We start from the raw sequence: 21,220 nt of genomic DNA, 5'->3' as shown, positions 1-21,220 counted from the left end.
TCAATTTTCAATTTAATAAAATAATAGCGGTTGAGATACAATAAATTAAATTACTTTTAATCTATACGTAAAATAAAACCACTTTAACGTCGTTGACATCTAGATTAATTTGTTCATTTACATCAAAAGTTTGAGGTTATATAGCAACATCAACAATAAAAAAGGAAATGTCATTTTATACCATAGCTTTATACTATAGCTTTTAAAATATTGTATTTCAACAGATATTAGATGATTTGAAATTAATATCAGGTTTTATACATTATTTACTATGTTATACTCATCATAATTGACGGTTTTAATTAATTAGTTACGTTTATAGCACATAAACCATTTCGAATAGGCTAATAAAATGCGCAATGAATTTTATTGGATTGTAAATATGATTACATCAAGTGAGTACATTGGAGCCCTACATTTTTTGCTGTTAGAGAATTTGAATTCGAAGCAAAATAACATAAATAAAAAAATAAAAGAAAATATTCACTTTAAAACTGATATTTAGCGGTTGCATAAGATTTATAAGGGATTCTTCCCAATCACGCTTCTTTCAGAGATTTATTTTGACCTAGAGGAGCATCATATAGCGGTTCAAATAATTTATATTGCAGAACTTTTTTAAAATGGATTACATCAGCTGTGATTTTTCTCTCTGTCAAATTTTGTACTGCAGCTACTAAAATTTTTTATCAAGTGATTCGAAACCTCAGGAAATATTCTTTTAAGAGAAAATAAATAAGACTCGAAGAAGTAGTGGGAAATACTCCGTTTATGCTTCAGCGAATATTTTTACTCTATGAAACTTGGTATAGTCGCAAATGTTCGTTATTAATTTCCTCTGAAACGAAATAAATCTCTCAACAATAAAAACAGGACCGTACTGTGATGTTTTTATATATTTTTTCGTATTTAAAATTGTTTATTAACTTGTTATAATATTAACATACTCAACAATGTTTCTTGTTGATCAAATATACAATTTTCAATAAAACTGTTTATACTTTTCACTGAAAAGTTTATTTTATTGGGATAATACAATATTCAATTTTATACAAGGTCAATAAAGCCATTCCTGTCCTCTTCACAGCAACTGTAACATGATAAAAGTACTTTCGTAAAAGATAATATGCTCTGGAGACAGTCTCGAGAAAATAAATACTCATTGGCTTTTATGATATACATATCAGTTGAATTCCTTTTGAAAGTCGCTAACATCCACTGTGATGTTTATAACAAGTGGTGAACATATAGATTGAACTTTACGTGACGTTCACCCCTACAAATTTTAGTTGATGCAAAAATATATATCATTGTTTTTTTTCAATTGTATTTGAGAGGTTCCTAAGGGTGAAAATAAGAAAATGGAGATATAAAATATGTTGAGTAATGACTTACCATAATATTTACATTTACTAAAATCTTCAGAAACGACGCAACGTTTCTCGTGTTTTTTTATTAGAAAATGATCTCGTTCAAGCGCTTATGCAATGTACCGCATATCCATTCCATTCCATTTTATACAATAGGCCAAATTTTTTGGTTTAAAAACTATCGATAAAATTTATGAAAATTACCACAAAATATTCCGATAACGATCAACTTTAATACATGATATGATTAAAGTGTATTCGGAAATAACAAAAAGGGATGGTCTGGATGTACAGTAATTGCCACCATATGAATTCATATGGACCAGATCAACTTTTCCTTATAAGTTTCAGAAACAGGACAAATAATCTTCATCTCCATGAACTGGCCTATAACGTTCGTTGGCCTGTGTCTAGTTAAAAATCAGTAATAGTAGTAGTAAATTCTTGTTATTCGACAAAAAAGAAGAAAATATCAGGACTATTTAAAAAATATAAAAAGGTTAGGTTAGATTAGATTTTTGATGACAGCGTACCTAATTATTTTATTCGATTATCAAAAATTAAAAATCATTTGATGATTTTCAAGTTAAAGAAAGAAAAGATTCATGCATTACCACACTGTATGCAAAATACAATACATCGTTGCATATATTTTCAATGCGCTAAAGAACCAATACAGGTAATTTTAAATAGTCCTACACTATTGAGATTGTGATATTACACCAAATATAGCTGTTTGCTTATATAAAACCAAGTAATAATAAACATTTGAACATAAACTTTTCAAAACATATGCAACACTTAATACACGTTTGTAACATGTTTCTACGCTAATCAAATTTAAACCTAAACTGAGTTCAGGTAAGGTTTTACCAAACTATCAGTATTAATTCTATGGTTTTACTTTGAAAGTTGGCATATAAAGAAGAGTGTCCGTTGATAGTTTTAGGTTAATTTTTCATAGACAATTATGTGAATCCGTATCAAAACAACTAATAAAACAAACGTACGTACTAAATAACAAGTAGATAAAAGGAAAATGCAACCTAATATACTGCATAATGAGACAGATCTTCCACCAGAACTTTCTGTTAAGCCATTAGTGTTAGTCGGAATATCTGGTTTAGATATAGTAAATAATGCTGTACACAAATCCATTTGGGAAACTTTCAGCGGTAGCCGGAGAATAGAAAGAGCCCCAGTTTTATTTAAATTAGTAGATAATGCTCACGAATTTCCTGTAATGAAGCCAAGAAGGACTTCTTATGATTGGTATATACCAAAAGGTATATTAAAAAAGAATTGGATGAAGAAGCACCTCTATGAAGTGCCAGCAGTTATTGTGATATTTTATGATTTAGATTGGCATGATCCTCAATGGAATGAAAAAATGATCGAATGCGCTTCTAGAGTTCAGTCTATGAGAGCAGCCTTAGAAGGTCGTAATACTAGATTAACAATTGTACTTATACAAAATTGTACGCCATTACCCCCGGGAGAAGATGCTTTAGCAGCTGAACGTGCAGCTGCTTTGTGCTCTAGCTGTGAATTAAATTCACAATCACTATTTGTATTACCCCACGGAGACCATTTACAAGGTTATGCTATTAGACTTGAAAACGCATTTTTTGAATTTGCACAAACTTATTACCACAACGAGGCTAAAAAAGTTAAATCGCATAAAGAGCATTTAAATAAAAACTCTCATCAATATCTTTTTATTAGGCATCATTTTAAGATGGGATTTTTGAATGAATTAAAACAGGATTTGCATACTGCTCACAAGTAAGTCATTTAATTGTGTTTTATATGTAAATTTTATTGAAGTTATTATTATTTCTTCAAGACATTATACCCATGCTTATAATAGTTTATTAGAGATACGGATAGTAGATACAAATGCTCTGGAAATTCGAACCATAGCAGGTTTCGTAAATTACAAACTTTGTCGCTTATTATTTGCTTTAAATCTACCTCGTGATGCTATTTCTCAATTCAAGGCACACATCGATAGATTTAAAGCTAGAATGGGATTCCATGACTTGACTTTTGAACATTATGCCTGGTTATCCAAACAGTGAGTATTTTTTTCATTCATTTCTATCAAAATCCAATAAAATATCCGCAGGTATTCTGTTTTTGGTGATACTTTCGATGAGGCTGTCAAACTAGGTTTACCAGCTGTACAGACTCAGCACCCAGGAATCTATTATCAACAAGCCGCACAATTTTGTATACAGAGAAAAAAATTGTGTCAGGAACTTTGTTCAGTAAGATTCTAATAAAATTTAAATCAAGATATAGAATTTTTCACAATCTAAGAACGTGACTAGAATCCAGTTAATATATAGAATCCAACTTTATACCTGGCCCTAATAGAGTTGGATTATGTCTTTGTTAGTTTATTTCAAGTCATAAAATTCAAATTTATCTTTAAAATATAAGAAAAATGCCAAGAATTATATGCCTTCCCAAATCCTATAGGTCTTTTGGGTCTTATCAAATTTTAAAAAAGGTTTCAGTAGTAAAAGCACTTTCTTAGATTGTGGAAAATACTTTAATAAAAATGTGGTTATATTTAGAATGTAATTGCTTATCCTGAGCCCGATCCTCTACAAGGAGCTGAACATATGGAATTTTATGGACAGAGACCTTGGAGGCCAGGAAAATTAACTTCTGAACCGCCGGATCCACAACTAGAGTCGAGTGGGATACAAGCTTTGCAGTTTTTAGAAAAGCAGATAAATCATTCTGTAAGTTGAGTGAAGAGCTTGAAGGACCAGACAGTTTTAATATCACCAACAATTGATTTTGTCTTTTTAGAACCTGATAATAGCCTTGTATGGTTTGGCAATATCACAGTATAAAACATATAGATGCCCGAGGACAAGAAGACATTTAGTTTTACAAATGGCAGATGAATATTACGATTCTAAAGATTATGGAAAGGCATTAACGTGAGATTTTATTTTTGTTCAAATTTTCAATTTTTCTATTTGTAAATAATTAAAATTTTTTCAGATTGTACACGCACATGTTATGGGATTTTCGGAATGAGAAATGGTGGAGTATATTGTCTGTAATATTAGAAAAAGCTATATTATGTTCGTTCTTAACAGCAAACGTACAAGATTATGCCATATTAGCCATAGAATTACTTGGAAGTAACATTACAACACCTTTGAATGAAAAATGAAGAATTTATGAGAATCTAATCAGAATATTCAAGGTAAATTCGAATAGAACAAACTAATTGTATTGGAATTTATTTATATATTAAATAAGTTACATATTTTTTTATTTTTACAGAAACAAATACCATTTGGTGATCCTAAATTATCACAAGACATATTACAAAATGCAATAATCTTATGGCAACCGGTTTTTACAGAAAAATCTCTCGATATATCTTTAGATGTTAGTAAAATGACAAGCTGTTTATCAGTTAAAGCAAGGTTTTTAAAAAAATCCTACGAAATCGATCAGATTGTGAAGGCGGAAATATTCATAAGGTAAAAACTGGAATTAATTATGTGGAAATTATATTTTTTGTTCAATTTTTTAGATCCACATGCCCGTTTCCTCTACCCATATGGAAACTAGCGATATCTATTGGTAATCAGAAACAAATGATGCAGTACTGTGTACAAGAACTGGTGGATACACCATATGTTTTCCACAAAGATGAAATTAAAAGGTTTCCCATAGATTTAGTAGCGGATACGTATGATGTTAATTCAGATATTCAGGTAATTATGTCTATATTTCCTTCTACATAGTAAATTTTCTTCTATTGTATAAATCAAATGATCTACTTTCCAAAAAAAAAGAATTTTCATCAAATTTAAAAGTGTCAGTTACCAAAAATTGTGTAAAACATCCTGGATGAAGTTGAAATTTTGTTTAGAAAGGCTTAGAAAAGTGTATGGAGTGTAAATTTGGAAAACTGTATCATCCAAATGTGTCTTGAATGCAGTTATGAGAAAAGTGCCTTGAAAAATCATTGGAATACAGTTAACAAAGTACCTAGGAAGAATTTTCACAAAGTTCTAAGTGTCACTTATTCAAGATGTGTGCAAAATGCAGTTATAGGAAAAACGCCTGCAAAAATTAATAGAATACAGTTGACAAAGTGCCTCAAAGGATTTTCACCAAATTCTAAATGTCCGTTATTAAAGATGTGTCTAAAATTCAGTTATAGGAAAAGCGCCTGGAAAAATGATTGGTTGAAAAAAAGCCCAGGAAGATTTTCATCAAATCCTAAAAGTGTCAGTTATCAAAAATGTGTAAAAAACCGTTAAAATTTTGTTTCGAAAGACTTAGAAAAGTGTATGGAGTGTAACTTTGAAAAACTGTATCATCCAAATGTCTTGTAATCAATTCTAAGAAAAATGCCTGGAAATGATTGGAATACAGTTGAAAAAGTGCTTAGGAAGATTTTCATCAAATTCTAAAAGTGTCAGTTACCAAAAAAGGTCCGGAACAATTGCTGGGATATAGTTGAGGATTTTTAAAAAAATTCAACCAATGAAAAAAGTGAGCATTGTTAAAAATGTAACTAGTATTTTGAAAAATAATGACTGGAAAGTTATAATTATCAAAATGTGTATAAAATACTGCGTTTCAGTTGATGCAAAATGTTGAAAAAAGTGTATGGAATGTGGTAAAAAAATATATTATTAAAATATTTCTAGATTACAATTATAAAAATAATAGTTGGGATAAAATATCTTGAAAGATTTTTATTAATGAAAAATTATGGATTATTAAAAATTATATTACAACATAAATAGGAAATTCTTAATGGTATAACGATTCAGACTCACATTTTTAGAATACATATTCTTAAACAATAATTGTTGAAAATTAGAAAAAATGTTAAAAGAATAACTCCTGTCATATGAGGTCTAGATGTTAAGAGATCAATGATCAAAATTTTATTATAGTATTGGATTAACGCATTTAAAGAGAGTATAAGAGCGAAAAATGTCAATAATTAAATTGTATCTTGTATGCAGTTAAAAAAAAGTATCTAGGATGTTTAGTAGTTCAAAACAAGTGTGTAATAAGTATTTGGTCAATAAAAAAGTGTTTAATTACAAAAAAAGTTACTATAAAGTTTTGTTCTTAGTGTATTCTGTTTCCTATCTCACACTTTATCTCTAGTAATGGATATTATGTGCGAAAATACATTTAAATTAAATTTTTCTAGATTTCATCAGTGGATATATTCCTCGGAAACCCCCCCAATAGTTCCGTGGATCTAAAGTTTTCTACATTGACTAATACAGATTCAAACCATTTCGAATTGATCCATTTCAAATATAATTCAAACAAAATCGATTTTGATAACATCCGAATGTTACATCAAGCAACTATAGTACCTAGAGAATCTAAACTCAGAGTAGATTTTATTCATAATGAACCTGCTTTATCTGGAGAATGGTACGAAATTAAAATCAATGTTAAAAATGAGGAATTGTATGGTATTGAGGATTTGAAAGTGGAAGTATGGATTGAAGAAGAAATAAATGATGGTAATTTTTTTATATGACAACAAAAAAAATTTTTGTCCTAAACTTTATATTATAATAATACCTTTTTTTGATATAAAGTTTGCTTTTGTCATAGTTATAGAAATAATACTAATTTTCAATTTGTTCTTATAAATTTCAATTAGTTATGATATACATATTTAAAAATACTGCAAAATTAGAGTAGGGTGCCTCTAGATGGTACTTGAGTGATAAAGAACGATCAGATATTTTGTAAATGTCTAGAAAATGTTAAAATGTCATCGCGAAGGTGTAAATATCTTGCTGATGCATTTCGTTTCATATGTAGTCCATTTATTGAAGTCGAGATATAAAATATGAACTAGAGACATCTCACGTTCTCAGTGAAGCCTTTGAACTATATTTTGACAAGCCATTTGCTCCACATGTTGCTTGTAGTTATTGTAAAAGAAGTTTGGAAGGTGAGCAATTTTTAATTTATCGTTAAATCGAATCTTATAGACATATTAATTTTTATTTCTTTACTTCAGGTTGGTATCGAGGTGAAAAAAAGGTATTTGAAATTTGCAATACCAAGAATCTGGCGAAAACTGAAGGGCCATATCTTTAACTTCTTCTGCTCTAATTGCACATGACCAGTACCTGAGCCACAGAAAAAGTTATCTCAAAAAAGTAGTTCATCTCTAGTAGTTCTAACAGAAGTAATTCTGATAAGGTATTTTTACCTACACTAGAACCACGAGAACACCGTCTTATAACTACAGAAGATTTTAACGATTTGATAAGAGATATTAATTTGCCGAAAAATGAAGCTGAACTTTTATGCTTTCGTTTCAAACAGCGGAATTTACTTGCTGATGTTATTATCACAGAGATCAGCGAACAAAAAGCTTAAAAGCTGTTTTATTACAAAATGGAAATAAATTCCAATTGCCCATTCAGTACATTTGAAAGAAAATTATGAAAGTGTTGGAATTCCGCTTAAATCAGTAAAGTATGGAATAGAGGAACTGATGCTACGCACTATAATCAACGGTCATGACCTAAAAGAACAATTTTGTGTCGTATAACAAAATGTAAAATATGATTTGATTGTTGAAGAGGAAAAAGTGTTAATGCCGCCTCTGCACATTAAGCTAAGGTTAATGAAACAATTTGTTAAAATCCTCAAGAAGCTTTTGGATACTTGAAAAAGTTTTTTATCAGAAGCAAAGGTTAAAGCAGGGGTTTTTATTGGTCCGTAAATTAGACAAACTTTTTCTGATGAAGAATTTCCAAAGTTACTGAATCGTACTCAAAAAGCGAGTTGGAACAGTTTTAAAGCAGTAGTTACTGGATTTTTGGCAAAAATTAAAGCTAAAAACTAGTTAGTTGAAGATACGATAAAAAATTTTAATGCCATGGGCTGCAAGATGTCATTGGAAGCTCTTATGTTCCATACCCATTTAGGTAAATTTAAAAACAATATGGGAACGTATTCAGGAGAGCAAGAAGAACGTTTCCAGTTTCAGTTCAGGACATTATGAACTTCAAACAACTTCATCAAGGCTAATATAATAAAAACATGACGGGAAAAAGTAAAAATGTGCATTTTTAAAGTATTTCTTACTTTTTGTAAGCTATTTTGATAGTAAAGCTCGATAAAAATTATAAACATATTTATTGTATCGTTTTATCTTCAATTAAACATTAAAACCACAAATTTTGAAAAATACAGGTTAATCAGTCTTCTAAATACAAAAGCAAACTATTATATGGTATATAATTTTTTTTGTGTTACATGTTATAATTATATTGTACTGGATTTTTTTATTATTTCAGTGAAATTGTCTTTAGAACCTACAGATAACAAAAGTAAAGTGAACTTGGAGTTGCAAATTCCCACGAATTTAGAAGCGAAAGATACAATTAGTTCTATAAATTTTTTTGTAAAATCTAGTATTGTGTGCAAGTGTAACATACAAGTGAAATTAACTTATACGCTTAAAGACGAAAAGAGGATAATGAGTATAAAATCGGAAAAAATAACTTTGAATGTTATCAAACCGTTCGAAGTGTCTACAAAATATTTATCACTTCTTATGGCGGAAATTGATAAGTTTTATATTGGTGAAGAATTTGCCGTTATGAATTATATAAAATTCGTTTCGCCGTGGCCAATTATCATTGAAAATACAAAATTTGAATACGTAAGTATGATAAATATATAAAACTTATTTAGGATAATTTCAGATATCGTGATTAAGTAAAAACTGTAGCATCGATATAATATTCTAATTTTCTTATTGTATTGTTGTCATTGTAATTTAAAAACAAAAAATCTTAGCTTTGCCGAAACAATATAGAAAAATTGTTTACCCATTTCAATGATTCTGAATGTTTATAAGCATATTTAACCTTCAATTATAATGTCAAACTTCAAAAACTTCTTCTTGTCCTTATTTTGATGACTTGATTAATATTGGTAATTAGCTTATTAGTACTCTCCTAAAATTTACAGGGGTGCTGATAAAAACGAAGACTCATCTTTCTGTCAATTTTTAAAGCGATTGTTTATAAGGGAATTGTCAAAATGCAAACAATATGTCTACTAGGAAGTTAACAAAGTATCATTTTGTCAGTTACTTGTTTCAGTTTTTGGAATAATTTTATTTAATTGAATGAAATTAATTTTATTAAAATAATTACTTTACAACTCAAGTATGCCTCGCAACGTTTAGATTTTCCACTTACAAATTTTGGAAATAGTCACTCATGTTTATGAACTCACGCGACCTGACACGATACGCGTCAGCTCACAGACGTGTCCCGCTATAGTCAGACACAGTTTGCTGTGCCACACGTGTGGGTGATTTTTTTATGAAAAAATGACAGTAGAAAAGTTAATAGAGGTGGCAAGGGAACGATCAAAATGATTTTGACTTTTACATAGTGTAAAATGGCGTATGAGAAGGATCTACTAATATAACCTAAAAGTGAGACCTACTGAGTTGGGTTTTTTTTTTGTATAAAGTTGAATAAATAGTTTTTTCAACGACTACTAGAGTTTCTATACATTCCAATCAATAATTTAAAAGGTGATCTTTGCATTTTTGTTATATTCAGGCATACCCGGTGAGTTCAGCCGAAGAAAATTACACCAGTCAAATAGCCGATAAAATTTTCAATAGGGACGAAATAGGTGCCGAATTGCATTTAGCGACGTGCAACAAAAATACAGATCAATTCGTCAACATTGGACAATATATAATAAATTGGAAAAGGTGAATTTTATTTTTTCAAACTAACAGCTTCGTTGTATTCATATATGCATATATATATATATATATATATATATATATATATATATATATATATATATATATATATATATATTTCAGAGAAAACGGTTATAGTACTTGTACTTCATTAGCTGTCATCGGGTTATCTTGTGATTGGTTACCGATTGGTTTAAGAATGTATGCTCCCTCTTACGGATTTGTTAGAACCCCAATGGTCTTGGAATACCACATAGAAAATAGATCCCAGGAACTTATCCAATTGGATTCATCTATGGAAGCCAGTGATCCTTTCATGTTTTCCGGGTATAAACAGGTAGAATATCAAACAGTATTTTCATTTATAGCAGGGTTTTCAACCTTCCTGGATCTGAGAAGCCCCTTTTCATACTTTGGTGTGAGGTCACGCCTCCAAGTTCATTTAGACTTATATACGACGAATTTACTTTATTCTAGTCATAAGTTGGTTGTACAAGCAACTTGACTACCTCCATTGATACTTCTGGGTAAACAGGAAGATGTAAGAGCCAGAAATCTTCAAAAATCCATGTTTGGAAAATTCACTTTAGCTTTCGCATCACGTTGCAAGTCAATTACTTGTTCTTGAATTTAATCAGGACCTTCGCGAGGGTCTTGAGCGCTCTCTGGACTGCCCAGAAGCATCTGTTCCCCGCAACAACTCTTGTTGTCACGTCATTATCTTCACTTATCAAGACCTCAAGATATTTGTTTTAGTGGCACATATGGAAGCGATGTCTGTGACTTGGAACGTGGTTTGAAAGGTCGGGGTGATTTTGAGTCGTCCTAGTTTCTTAACTTTTATTTTTATTTCCCATCAGTTGCGATCTAGTTTTGGGGAATCCCCAATCGGATGTATTTCGGGATGTTGCCATATCTCGGACAAACTTGTCAAGGTGAAACCTCTAAAAGTCGCTGCGCAGTTATTAAATTTTTTTCATTTGTTGACGGTTCTCCTGGAATCCTTCCATTCTCCCCAGGTTGAAAACCGATTATTTATCGACCAATCAATAAAAATGGTTTTTTTAGTAGTTTGAGGATAATTTTAGGTTTCGATGTCCATTTCTCCGATGTCGACGAAAATATTGAAGTACAATTTGAACCCTTTGATAGCTGGGAATGTAGTTTTGCCGAAATTGAGTTTGAAAGTTCCAGAAATTGGGGATAACGAAAAATCGGTTATAAAACCAGAACAATTGAATTCTTTGACAGCTAGAATGCTACAAACACATATTTATGTAATGGTAAGTTTAATTATTACTCACTTCTTTATTATTCAGCGTTTAAAAATTTCATTTTTTTGTCTACTGTTAGTTAGTTTCAACTTTTATCGGGCTTATACTGTTTTTGAGATATAGGGCGTACTTCGGATTTTGATGGAGAGTATATCTATTTCCCATAACCATATTGGTTTGATGATAGTTTTATAGAGAAACATTTTGTTTTTAAGAGTTAAATTAGCCGTTTTTCCTATCTGCCAATTCATTTCCTAACTTTGAGATCAATTTGTTTTCGTTTTTTAACAAAACGCACCTTCTATATAAGTCTGGTAACTATGTCGATGTATTTTGTACTTTGTGCTCTGGGTATTTTCATATTGTTCAGTTTTATTGATGTAATGATATTTTTTTCAGTGTAGACCATTATTATTGTGTTTTAATCAAAATTGTTTCATTTCCTTTATATTTTCTATACTTGTATATTTCTTCGGCTTTACTAATTCTCTGTTCACTTTTTAATTTTCGGGGAATTTAACCAAGTTTTATAACGTTATAACCAGATCAGTTCAGCACTGAGATGTTTTGTTAATTCTAATGTATATGACAGTCTTCGAATATATAGGTTTCCTCTATTTTTTACAGCCACAAGCAAAAGGGGACTCAAAACAATCCTCTGAAATGCTTCCGGTCGCTGTTATAGGATAAGATATAAAATAAAATGTTTTTTTTAATTTAATCAAAATAGAAAATAGTTCAAAGTCGAAGAAACTAATGTATCTTCATCTATTTTCGTCAATCAAACATTGTTCTTATGAACGAGTCTTCTAATCCATAATCGTTATAAATTTGACTTTTAAATATTTTCTGGATGAATTTTAATTGATATTGTTATGAAAATTTTATATATTCAGTTTTATTAAAAGTATTTATGAATATATTTTTTTATTTTTCACCCTCACTTCAATTATGTGTGAAAATTAACCAAAGAAAACTGACACATTTTCAAAGGACATAATCTTCACCAAACATTATTTAATTACACCTTACTTTGGATCCTACCGGTTTAACTATAGAAATTCTAACCAGGAAAATGCGACAATCGCAAATATGCAAAATTTTTAAGAACAATAAAATATACTGACAAAAGTTTTCTATATGTACACTGCTGTAAAGTCCGTGTGTGTAGCCTACAGTTCAAAATAGAATGAAATCTACTATTCAATATAAAATAAAAATACCTTGATAAAGTAGTTCCATTTGATTTTCCTCAGGAAAAGTTCATTCTCAAAAAAAAATTACACCCTATGTCAAGTACAAGTGACTTCAATTCATACAACGTTTTTTTTTAAACCAAAAGTTGTTTAGAACGTTAACAAATATTCATTATATTTATATGGTTATCAATGATTAATATTAATGAGCATCGTAATTAACAGGTTACTGAAACTTAATTTTTTTATTTACCGTAAAAAAAATTTGTTGTGTGTGTCAGTAAATGACTGATAACTGATTAACGATAATTATAAAAGCACCTTAAATCTATTGCACTACTCAATTAACGTCTGTAAACACAAAAACCTGATAAATCTCATCCTAGGTTAGGATTAGGAACCGCAATCAGCTGATCTATCTGACAGAACCGTAGTTACCGAAAAGCTGTAAGAAATCAAAGAGTTTATATATAAATGTGACAACTACTTCTTTCACCAAAGATTCTCGTTTTGTTCGGATTATAATGGCGTCAAATAATTTGAAACACTTTAATTTATATATTTATATAAATTTTATTTTATTATAAATGTGATTGATTATCCATATATTACTTTAATAACTTTCTCACTTAAAAGTTGATGACAATTGCGTAAGAAGAAAAATGTCGAAGTGCTGATTGGCTCTCTCAGTTCCGCAATAGTCATGACGCACATTCATTCCGCAATGTCTGATTGAGCCCTTACATGTTACGTCAATACTTTTAACTAACTTCACGTATAGAGATGGGCGTAGAAAAATCTATGTTATCTCAAAAGTCTATTCCACAAATAATAGAACGGTCTACCTAAATAAATATGTCAGACGTCACAAATTATACGATATTACCTTACTTCATAAAAATATAAAATCGATATAATTGTTCTTGAAGTTCCGAGATGATTTTTTTTGAGTCGATATAATACAGTGTCATCCAGAAATGTGTCTTATTATATCGAATTCTGAAATCTAAAATATCGAAAGTGTAAATTCGATATAACTGCATTTGTGGTTATTTTCAAATAAATTTCTAGTGGTTTCCCTTCGATTTTTCAATAGATATAATACGGAGTCATCCAGAAATGTGTCTTATTATGCCGAATTCTGATATCTAGGATACCAAAAGTGTAAAATCGATATAATTGTTCTTGTAGTTTCGAGATGAGTTTTTTTTGAGTCGATATAATACAGTGTCATCCAGAAATGTGTCTTATTATATCGAATTCTGATATCTAGGATACCAAAAGTGTCAAGTCGATATAATTGTTATTGTAGTTTCGAGATGAGTTTTTTTTGAGCCGATATAATACAGTGTCATCCAGAAATGTGTCTTATTATATCGAATTCTGAAATCTACGATGCCAAAAGTGTAAAATCGATATAATTGTTCATGTAGTTTCGAGATGAGTTTTTTTGAGTCGATATAATACAGTGTCATCCAGAAATGTGTCTGCGATATGTGTAGTTTTGTTTCCAGAACACGCAATTAAAGACTTTCGGGGATATAAAAACAAATGTAAATAAATGTGATCAGATTTTTAATAAACAATATAAAAAAACCAAAATTTTCGTAACATACAATTTTTTTAGTATTTATTGCACCAATATCTATTTAATAGATCTTGGAGGAAACAATTGCAATTTAGCTTTGAATGCATCGATATTATCAACAATATAATCCGAAGCTGCCACTTCGCGTTTTACATCGTTACTGTCAAGCAATTTAACCATGATTTGTTTATCAGTGAAAGCCTCTAATGTTTCCCCTTTAGACACCACGTCTGCATCTGGAACGTGTCCAATCACTTGTATACTAAGTTTCCTACAACTTTCTTGTTTCCCGAACAAATTATAACTATTCCACCAATTTATTATCTCCTCGTATTTAGTTACTTTAATTTCTTCGATTTCTCTTTTAATTCTATCGAACATGAAATAATCGTTCGTTATCTCTGACCAATTTCTATCTACTTCTTCTTTTAGATGAGTATCTGCCAATTCTTTGGTTTTTATCAAATCTTCTTTGATCTCTTCGAAATCTTTGGGGGACGTTTCTTCTAATATTTTCTGGGAATGTTTCAAAAATGCTTCTATCCTTTGATCGAGGTGATGAGTTGTGAACTTAACGGCTTGGGAATTAACCGTTAAAGAGAATCCTAAAATTCCGTAAGTGTCCCTCGAGGTGCAATACACGTGATACCCCAATTGTTCTTTGGTTCGTAATACGTCAAATAAAGGTTCTTCTATAATCATCATCATTATGTCTATGATGACGCTATCTCTTATGTTATAAGGTCCCACTTGGTAGTAATTAGACGTTATAGAATTGGTGTCGTTTTTATTAAACGATTCCACCAGTAAACATTTTTGACCTAACGGAATTTGGGCTATTACGAACGAGGGATAATGCTCTTTCGGAAGTTCTTCGATTTCTAAAGTTTCGACGAAATTTTTAACAGTATTAAGAGCTACATCTTCCGAAACGTTTCCTTGTACCAACGATTTAATATACAATTTTTTTCTATATTCGTTTATAAAAATAACGACATCTTCGAAAGTTAATTTCGATAGTTCGTTGTATCTATCAACGGGGGTCCAATAATTAACTAATAACACTTTTAATCGAGTGTCTTTTGCTAAAGTAGAAGGTTTGAGTATCTTGTTGCAATAGCTTTTCAACAAAGTTTCTTTTATTACCTTGAAAATTTTAATAAGTATAATATAGAATAATATGAAGCTTTGTATTGACATAACCCAATTTATTATCGAAATCATTCACCAACAATGTTGCCAGACTGTTTAGCTTTACCTTTAATCAACAATAATTCAAAAAACCTTCATAAACTACAGGAATAAGAAGTTTTTTAATAATATAACCCAAATTATTATCAACATATTAGAAAAGCATTGACAGTTGTACGAGAAATTAACAATCAACTCTTCTTTTTTTCATTATAACGAACCATAGACAAATTAACAATTATTATTATATGTTTGGAGCATTTATAAATTAATTTTGATAAACAGCATGGCTGAGCAACAAACATTATCATCTCTAAAATCACTGCAGTTAAATTAAAAAGTGCACGAAGCATAAGGAATGTCCTTTTGAAGCACTGTTTAGTCGAAAACCAACAAAGTTTTTGTTAGATTTTTGTTAGACGCAAAAACATTGGTTTCTAATACCAAAATCAAAATTTAAAACGAGTACAAACAATAAATTTCTTTAAAAATCAATGGACAAAACTTAATCTCAAGCAATTTTTTTCGATAATATCATTAGTGATGTATTGTTTAAATGCTTGTTCAAGAGCTTTGAAACAGGGACCTTAACAGACATTGCATAGGGGTTAAAATTGTCTATAATTTCCATTTTTTTTATTATATCGGCGCATTACTTAAGATAAAATAATACAGAGGGTGATTGTCAATATTAAGGCTTTCGTTTTGTATCATTATTTAATAAACATAGTGAACGTTGTAAAACGACATTGTTTATGAGACACCCTTTATATTCAATTCGATCCTATATTCATAAATATTGTGTGTGCCACTCAGGCAAAATGGCCGACTTGTCAAAGTCACGTGTTCTAGAAAGTTCTATAAATTTTTCTATGTTCTAATTGCTTTGTTTACACTTTGTTTTTGAATAGTTATCGATAGAAAAGTATGTAATTTGGTACGTTTATTTATCATTTTTTGGCAAAAATTTTAATTTTTAAACATGGGAATGGTAAAATTTAATTGCTTATAACCACTAAAGTAGTTTTGTTTTTTATTCAAATGAATTATTACACGAATCTTGATTTGTTTAATAAGAAATTTAACAAAAATATATAAGAGAAAACAAAAAAATAAGGACAACATATGAATTAACTATTTTATTCTTGATTTTATTTCTCTTGATAGAAAATTTGTTTAAAAACATTGACATTTCTACCTATTTCGATTTTTATCAAAACACAACTTTTCAAAACTAATTTTATATGAAAAGAGAACTGAAATCAATACGATTTCTCAAAATAATACATATAAAAAGGTTTAAGAACTGAAAAAGTTGAAGAAATTTAAATATTCTATTTAATTTTTTGTAATTTTGTAACAAACTATCAGAAATTGATAACTTTCTTTATGATACCCTATCTGGAAAGTTTTAAAAAAATCAAATCTACAATACTGGCGCTGTGAATACGAAAAATGTAACGTAGCACAAGATAAATTATCAAAATAGGAAAGAACAAACAATTGGGACTAGAAATAAAGTTTTCCCTATTTAATTATCAATCAAAAACATGCAGTTCGTTGGGGTAAAGGGATGGCGTGATAAGGTCTTCTCCAAGTCCTCATTACCACTTTTGTAGGCCTACTGGCCAATTCTTCTACCGTCTTGTGGTTCTATAAGTGGATGGAGTGTTTTTGTGGTTCATGATGTTTACTTCTTTTAAGACAAAATTAACTTTATATTAGTTACGACACATGGTGCATCAGCTATCATGTGAAGTATTTTGGACTGGCTTCTCTGTATGATGGTTATATTTAATTTATTAGCACAACTTCAGTGGTCGATACCATACATCCAGATAGGGTTGATTGTAGTTGTAGAGTACTAGCTGGTTTTGGAGTGTTAATTTTCTACCAGTGAGCCACTAGAAATCTTCAATTCCAGGCACATTAAACAGAAGGCCACTGGTTTTTCAAAATAAATTTAACAACCTAATCTCTAAACGCGAAATTTTTCCTTATGAATTAAACATCCTGATTTTTTGATCCCATTGAGAAACTAATTATTTAAGATAAGTAGCAGGTGTCGAGAATTATTTCGATAATAAATGGTAATCATTAGATATTTTCAATAGAAATAACAATTTTGTATGTTTAAATATTTTATATAAACAAGTAAAGGAGAAACCATTTGTTAATACAATAATAAAACATTGAATTGAAACACAGAAACAAAAAACAATCTAAAAAAACTTACCTCAAACATCCTTTCGTCAATAAAATCCTGTAGGTTCTTTATATATTTTGTTATAACTTCTATAAGCGTTGGTATTTTTTCGTTAAACCCAGATACTTTGAATTCAATCCCCTTTTCGCCCATACTAAATTGATGCCCAATGTTGGCAGTATTTGCAGGATAAGCTTCTTCGGCTATAGCAAACGACAAAAGATTCAAAAACATCTCTGATAACGTCAAACTTCTAGCAGACTCTACAGCTGTAGGACTTACTAAACAGAAATAATAATAAGCCATGGGAAGCTTGTAGGTTTGATCTTTTCTAAACCACAGCTCGCATTTTGCGGTATCTATCAATTTTTGAGGATATTCTGGATGTTTGTTCGTTTCTGGAAGGATGGCAAAGTTATTAGTTAAATAAGGATTAATAGGTGGGACGTTTAATTCCGGATAAGGTTCTACGGTTTCCCATTTGGTTATTACATCTTCCGGTATGGGTAGATCAGTATATTCAGTACTGAACCATTTTTCTGTTTTATCAAATTTTAGACCATCAGGTAAATCTTTAGTTGTAACCATAACATTAACTTTCTTCGGGACTAAACTATCCATCACAGTCGTTATAGCCTTAGGATCGAATTCGTAAAATATCTCAGATCCTGTTATGTAATCTGCGGATGGGTAGATCTGCATGGATTCGCACAAACTTTCCACGTTATCTACAGGTGATGATTCAGTAGCGAATCTGAAGCTTGTATCGATTATCAATTTAATTTCGTCGTATATTCTCCTTTGTGGTCCAACTTTTTTAAGTAAATTGATGTAAGAGAAAACAGCTTCAATTATTTCAAATACGTGTTTCTGACCTTCCTCAGTAAGACCTACTGAAATATTGAATAAGGCAAACATAGAATTATGATCACTACCAGTTTCTTCGTTACCTAAAATTGAAAATTTCTAATTGAAAAATAAATAAAATGACATAGGGACTTTTTTACCGGCTTGAATTGAAATAGCCCACATCCGTTTCTTTAAATAAGATAATAAACTTCCTCTACCTTCGTCTCCTATTAAAAACGACACATAATGCAAAGGTTTACTCTTATATTTATGTTGTAAGGATGGTAAGCTCCAGTTTAAATCTAATTTAATCAGTTGTTTGATTGGTTTAATATAATAAAGTCTAGTAAAATCCGGCGTGTTAAATACATCTGAAAAGGCACTAAAATCATCTTTGCTTAGTTTGTTGTTTGGTACTTGAGAAAAAGATTCCACAACAAATTTTTGAAGAGTATCCAATGGTAATCTAGCTTGTATAGCCAAAGTCATCCTGTGAGCCGAATAATGTCTTTTCCTAAACGCATGTACCCCTTCGTACAACTTTTCATCAGATATATCATCACGTAAAGTTTTCAAATTTCCCCATCCAAAAGAATTTACAGGAGTTTCGGGCTTCGCTAATTGGCATAGAAGTTGTTCTTTTCTAGAAGAATCAGAGGGTAGTGCCATTTGAAATTCAGATTCTATCGATTCTCTTTCTCGAGTCATTGCGTTTTTTTTCATTAAAGGAGAAATAAAGAATTGAGAAAACTTATCCAAAGCTACTTGTAAATGTTTTTCAAGGCACTCGAAATAGAAGCAAGTTGTTTCTGTATCAGTTGAAGCGTTATCATTACCACCACTTTTTTTAATAAATGAATCAAAATCATTTTCAGCGGGAAATTTTTCGCTACCCATAAATACCATATGTTCTAAAAAATGAGCCATACCTGGAAATATTTAAATGAAGCAAAAAAAGAGCTAAAACATTTTCCCTTAACCATCCACTTATATTATTCACTTCATATACATAGATTTTAAATTAGCAAAGAATGAAATTTAAAAATTCAACCTCACTAGCAAATAATTAATGAAAATCTTATTAAAATATGAATTACGTACCCGGGATTTCTTTTGGATCGCTGAAACTACCAACTCCTATGCACAAAGCTGCTGCTGCCATTTTCTGATCTATTATATTAGATTTCTTTTCTTCTAAATTTGAAGAAACTCGACTTGCATCAGAATCGCTTGATTCTGAATCTGAGCTGTACGACAAACTTGTTTCCGATTCTTCGTCGGTCTCACCTGCTTCTATTTCTTCTTTAGGAATTGCAGCTTTATCGGATATAAGACAAGCTACTAATTCATTTTTTAATTTTATTACTCTATACTCTTTTTTATCGCTCTCGCTTTTAATAGGCGGTGGAAGTACCTCAAATTGTGAACTATCCATGCTTTTGTATCGAGTAGAATTAATTAAGTACGTGCGGCGAGGATATGATTTGAATTTTATTTGGGGGATGATTTTTCTTTTTAAATTTGGAACAATTTTTCTAAATATAATAAATGAATGCATAAAAAATTTACATTTTTATGTTGAACACTCGAGTGATAAGTCAACATTAGTTGACATTTCACTGCTCTATCAAAATATAACCTAAAATTGGTAAATGTTTAAAATAATTAAGAAGATTTTATCGATTTCACAAAACGATCACATGAGCCATGATCCTTGTATTGTAATTTAAATTATTTTTGATTTTTTTAGAATAGAAATAAAATCTTTTAAATTGCACATCTCATGGATAAAATAATTATTTTTTTACATTTATATTATTATCTCTTCGTGTTTTTAAAGTCTCGCCATTAAAAGTTTTTACAATTTTATTACATTTAATTATAACCATTTTATAACTTAACGATTTTTCGCGTACGAACAGGTTTTTTTCTACGTATCACAGGCTTTTTTTTCAAATTCACGTTACCTTAAATACTTATATGTAAAAATGATTATAGTAATCATTAATAAAATTTAAATTTTGTGAATTAAGTTTTAATATTCCATCCTATAAAATGTGAGAGCAACTTATCCTTGAACTTTTGTTAAAAATAGGAATATAATCATTAGAAATAGGTAGAGCCGGCTTTACAAAACAAAAACTTTTTACTTGGTTTACACTAAGAATAAAAATCCCGTAAACAAAAATTTAGTATTAAATAGATCTAGATTAAATATTTTTCATAACTTTTATATTGACACTAACGCAAATTTTATTCACTTATGCATATTATACAATACCGATAAAACTAATCACAATATTGATCATATTAGTTAACACGATTTGCTAAAAATTTTAGTTATATTTTTGTTTACGTGTAAACTTTAATATGTTAATCCATTTTTTTATCGAAATCTAAAATAACATATTTTTCCATACAATATTTCCTAACCAATTTATCTCGTCAATATTTCGTATTATTATACATTTTCTGATACAAGATGTTATTTTTCCGTTTCCACTTTCATTACACTTATTTCCAAAAAAAAAATTAACTGGAAACTCATCTAAATATTACACATTTTTAGAATATTCATGTATTTACAAAAAAACTCTTCAAATTATTGTTATTTAACATTTTCTCTTAAAGAATTAGTAATTGCCAAGCTATTAAGGACCGTCTTAAAAAGTTGGTGCGTTCTAGTCGATCCAACATGCCAACATAAATATTAGAGTTTTAAAAGTAAACAAAGATGCAGTAGCTGAACATAAATGAACAAAACAAAGATAGT

The 21,220-nt window shown here is 30.0% G+C and overlaps 2 protein-coding genes across 4 annotated transcripts; one reads left to right on the top strand and one right to left on the bottom strand.

The window, feature by feature from the left end:
* The first annotated feature begins 2,311 nt into the window (after positions 1-2,311).
* Positions 2,312-12,339, top strand: LOC130898770 (trafficking protein particle complex subunit 11). Its single transcript, XM_057808275.1, is given in 14 exon segments — positions 2,312-3,155; positions 3,217-3,447; positions 3,499-3,640; positions 3,953-4,123; positions 4,194-4,327; positions 4,392-4,599; positions 4,680-4,882; positions 4,936-5,119; positions 6,583-6,907; positions 8,708-9,075; positions 9,992-10,149; positions 10,267-10,480; positions 11,232-11,426; positions 12,045-12,339. Coding segments are annotated over 14 exon segments (3,342 nt in total). The 5' UTR covers positions 2,312-2,409; the 3' UTR covers positions 12,108-12,339.
* A 1,832-nt stretch (positions 12,340-14,171) lies between these two features.
* Positions 14,172-21,112, bottom strand: LOC130898771 (nardilysin). Of its 3 annotated transcripts, none has more exons than XM_057808278.1 (4): positions 19,549-21,112; positions 18,606-19,376; positions 17,629-18,548; positions 14,172-15,347 (listed from the first exon to the last, which is right to left on the bottom strand). In XM_057808278.1, the coding sequence occupies exons 1-4, from the start codon at positions 20,003-20,005 to the stop codon at positions 14,259-14,261; spliced, it is 3,237 nt and encodes a 1,078-aa protein (XP_057664261.1). In that variant the 5' UTR covers positions 20,006-21,112; the 3' UTR covers positions 14,172-14,258. The 3 variants fall into 3 exon arrangements, with proteins under 3 accessions (XP_057664261.1, XP_057664260.1, XP_057664262.1); XM_057808277.1 differs by having other exon boundaries at positions 18,606-19,358; positions 19,549-20,544; XM_057808279.1 differs by having other exon boundaries at positions 18,606-18,674; positions 19,549-20,541.
* Positions 21,113-21,220: the final 108 nt, after the last annotated feature.

Source organism: Diorhabda carinulata, chromosome 10, assembly GCF_026250575.1.
Source record: "Diorhabda carinulata isolate Delta chromosome 10, icDioCari1.1, whole genome shotgun sequence".
NCBI lineage: Eukaryota > Metazoa > Arthropoda > Insecta > Coleoptera > Chrysomelidae > Diorhabda > Diorhabda carinulata.
This window is presented reverse-complemented; position numbering and strand designations above follow the sequence as displayed.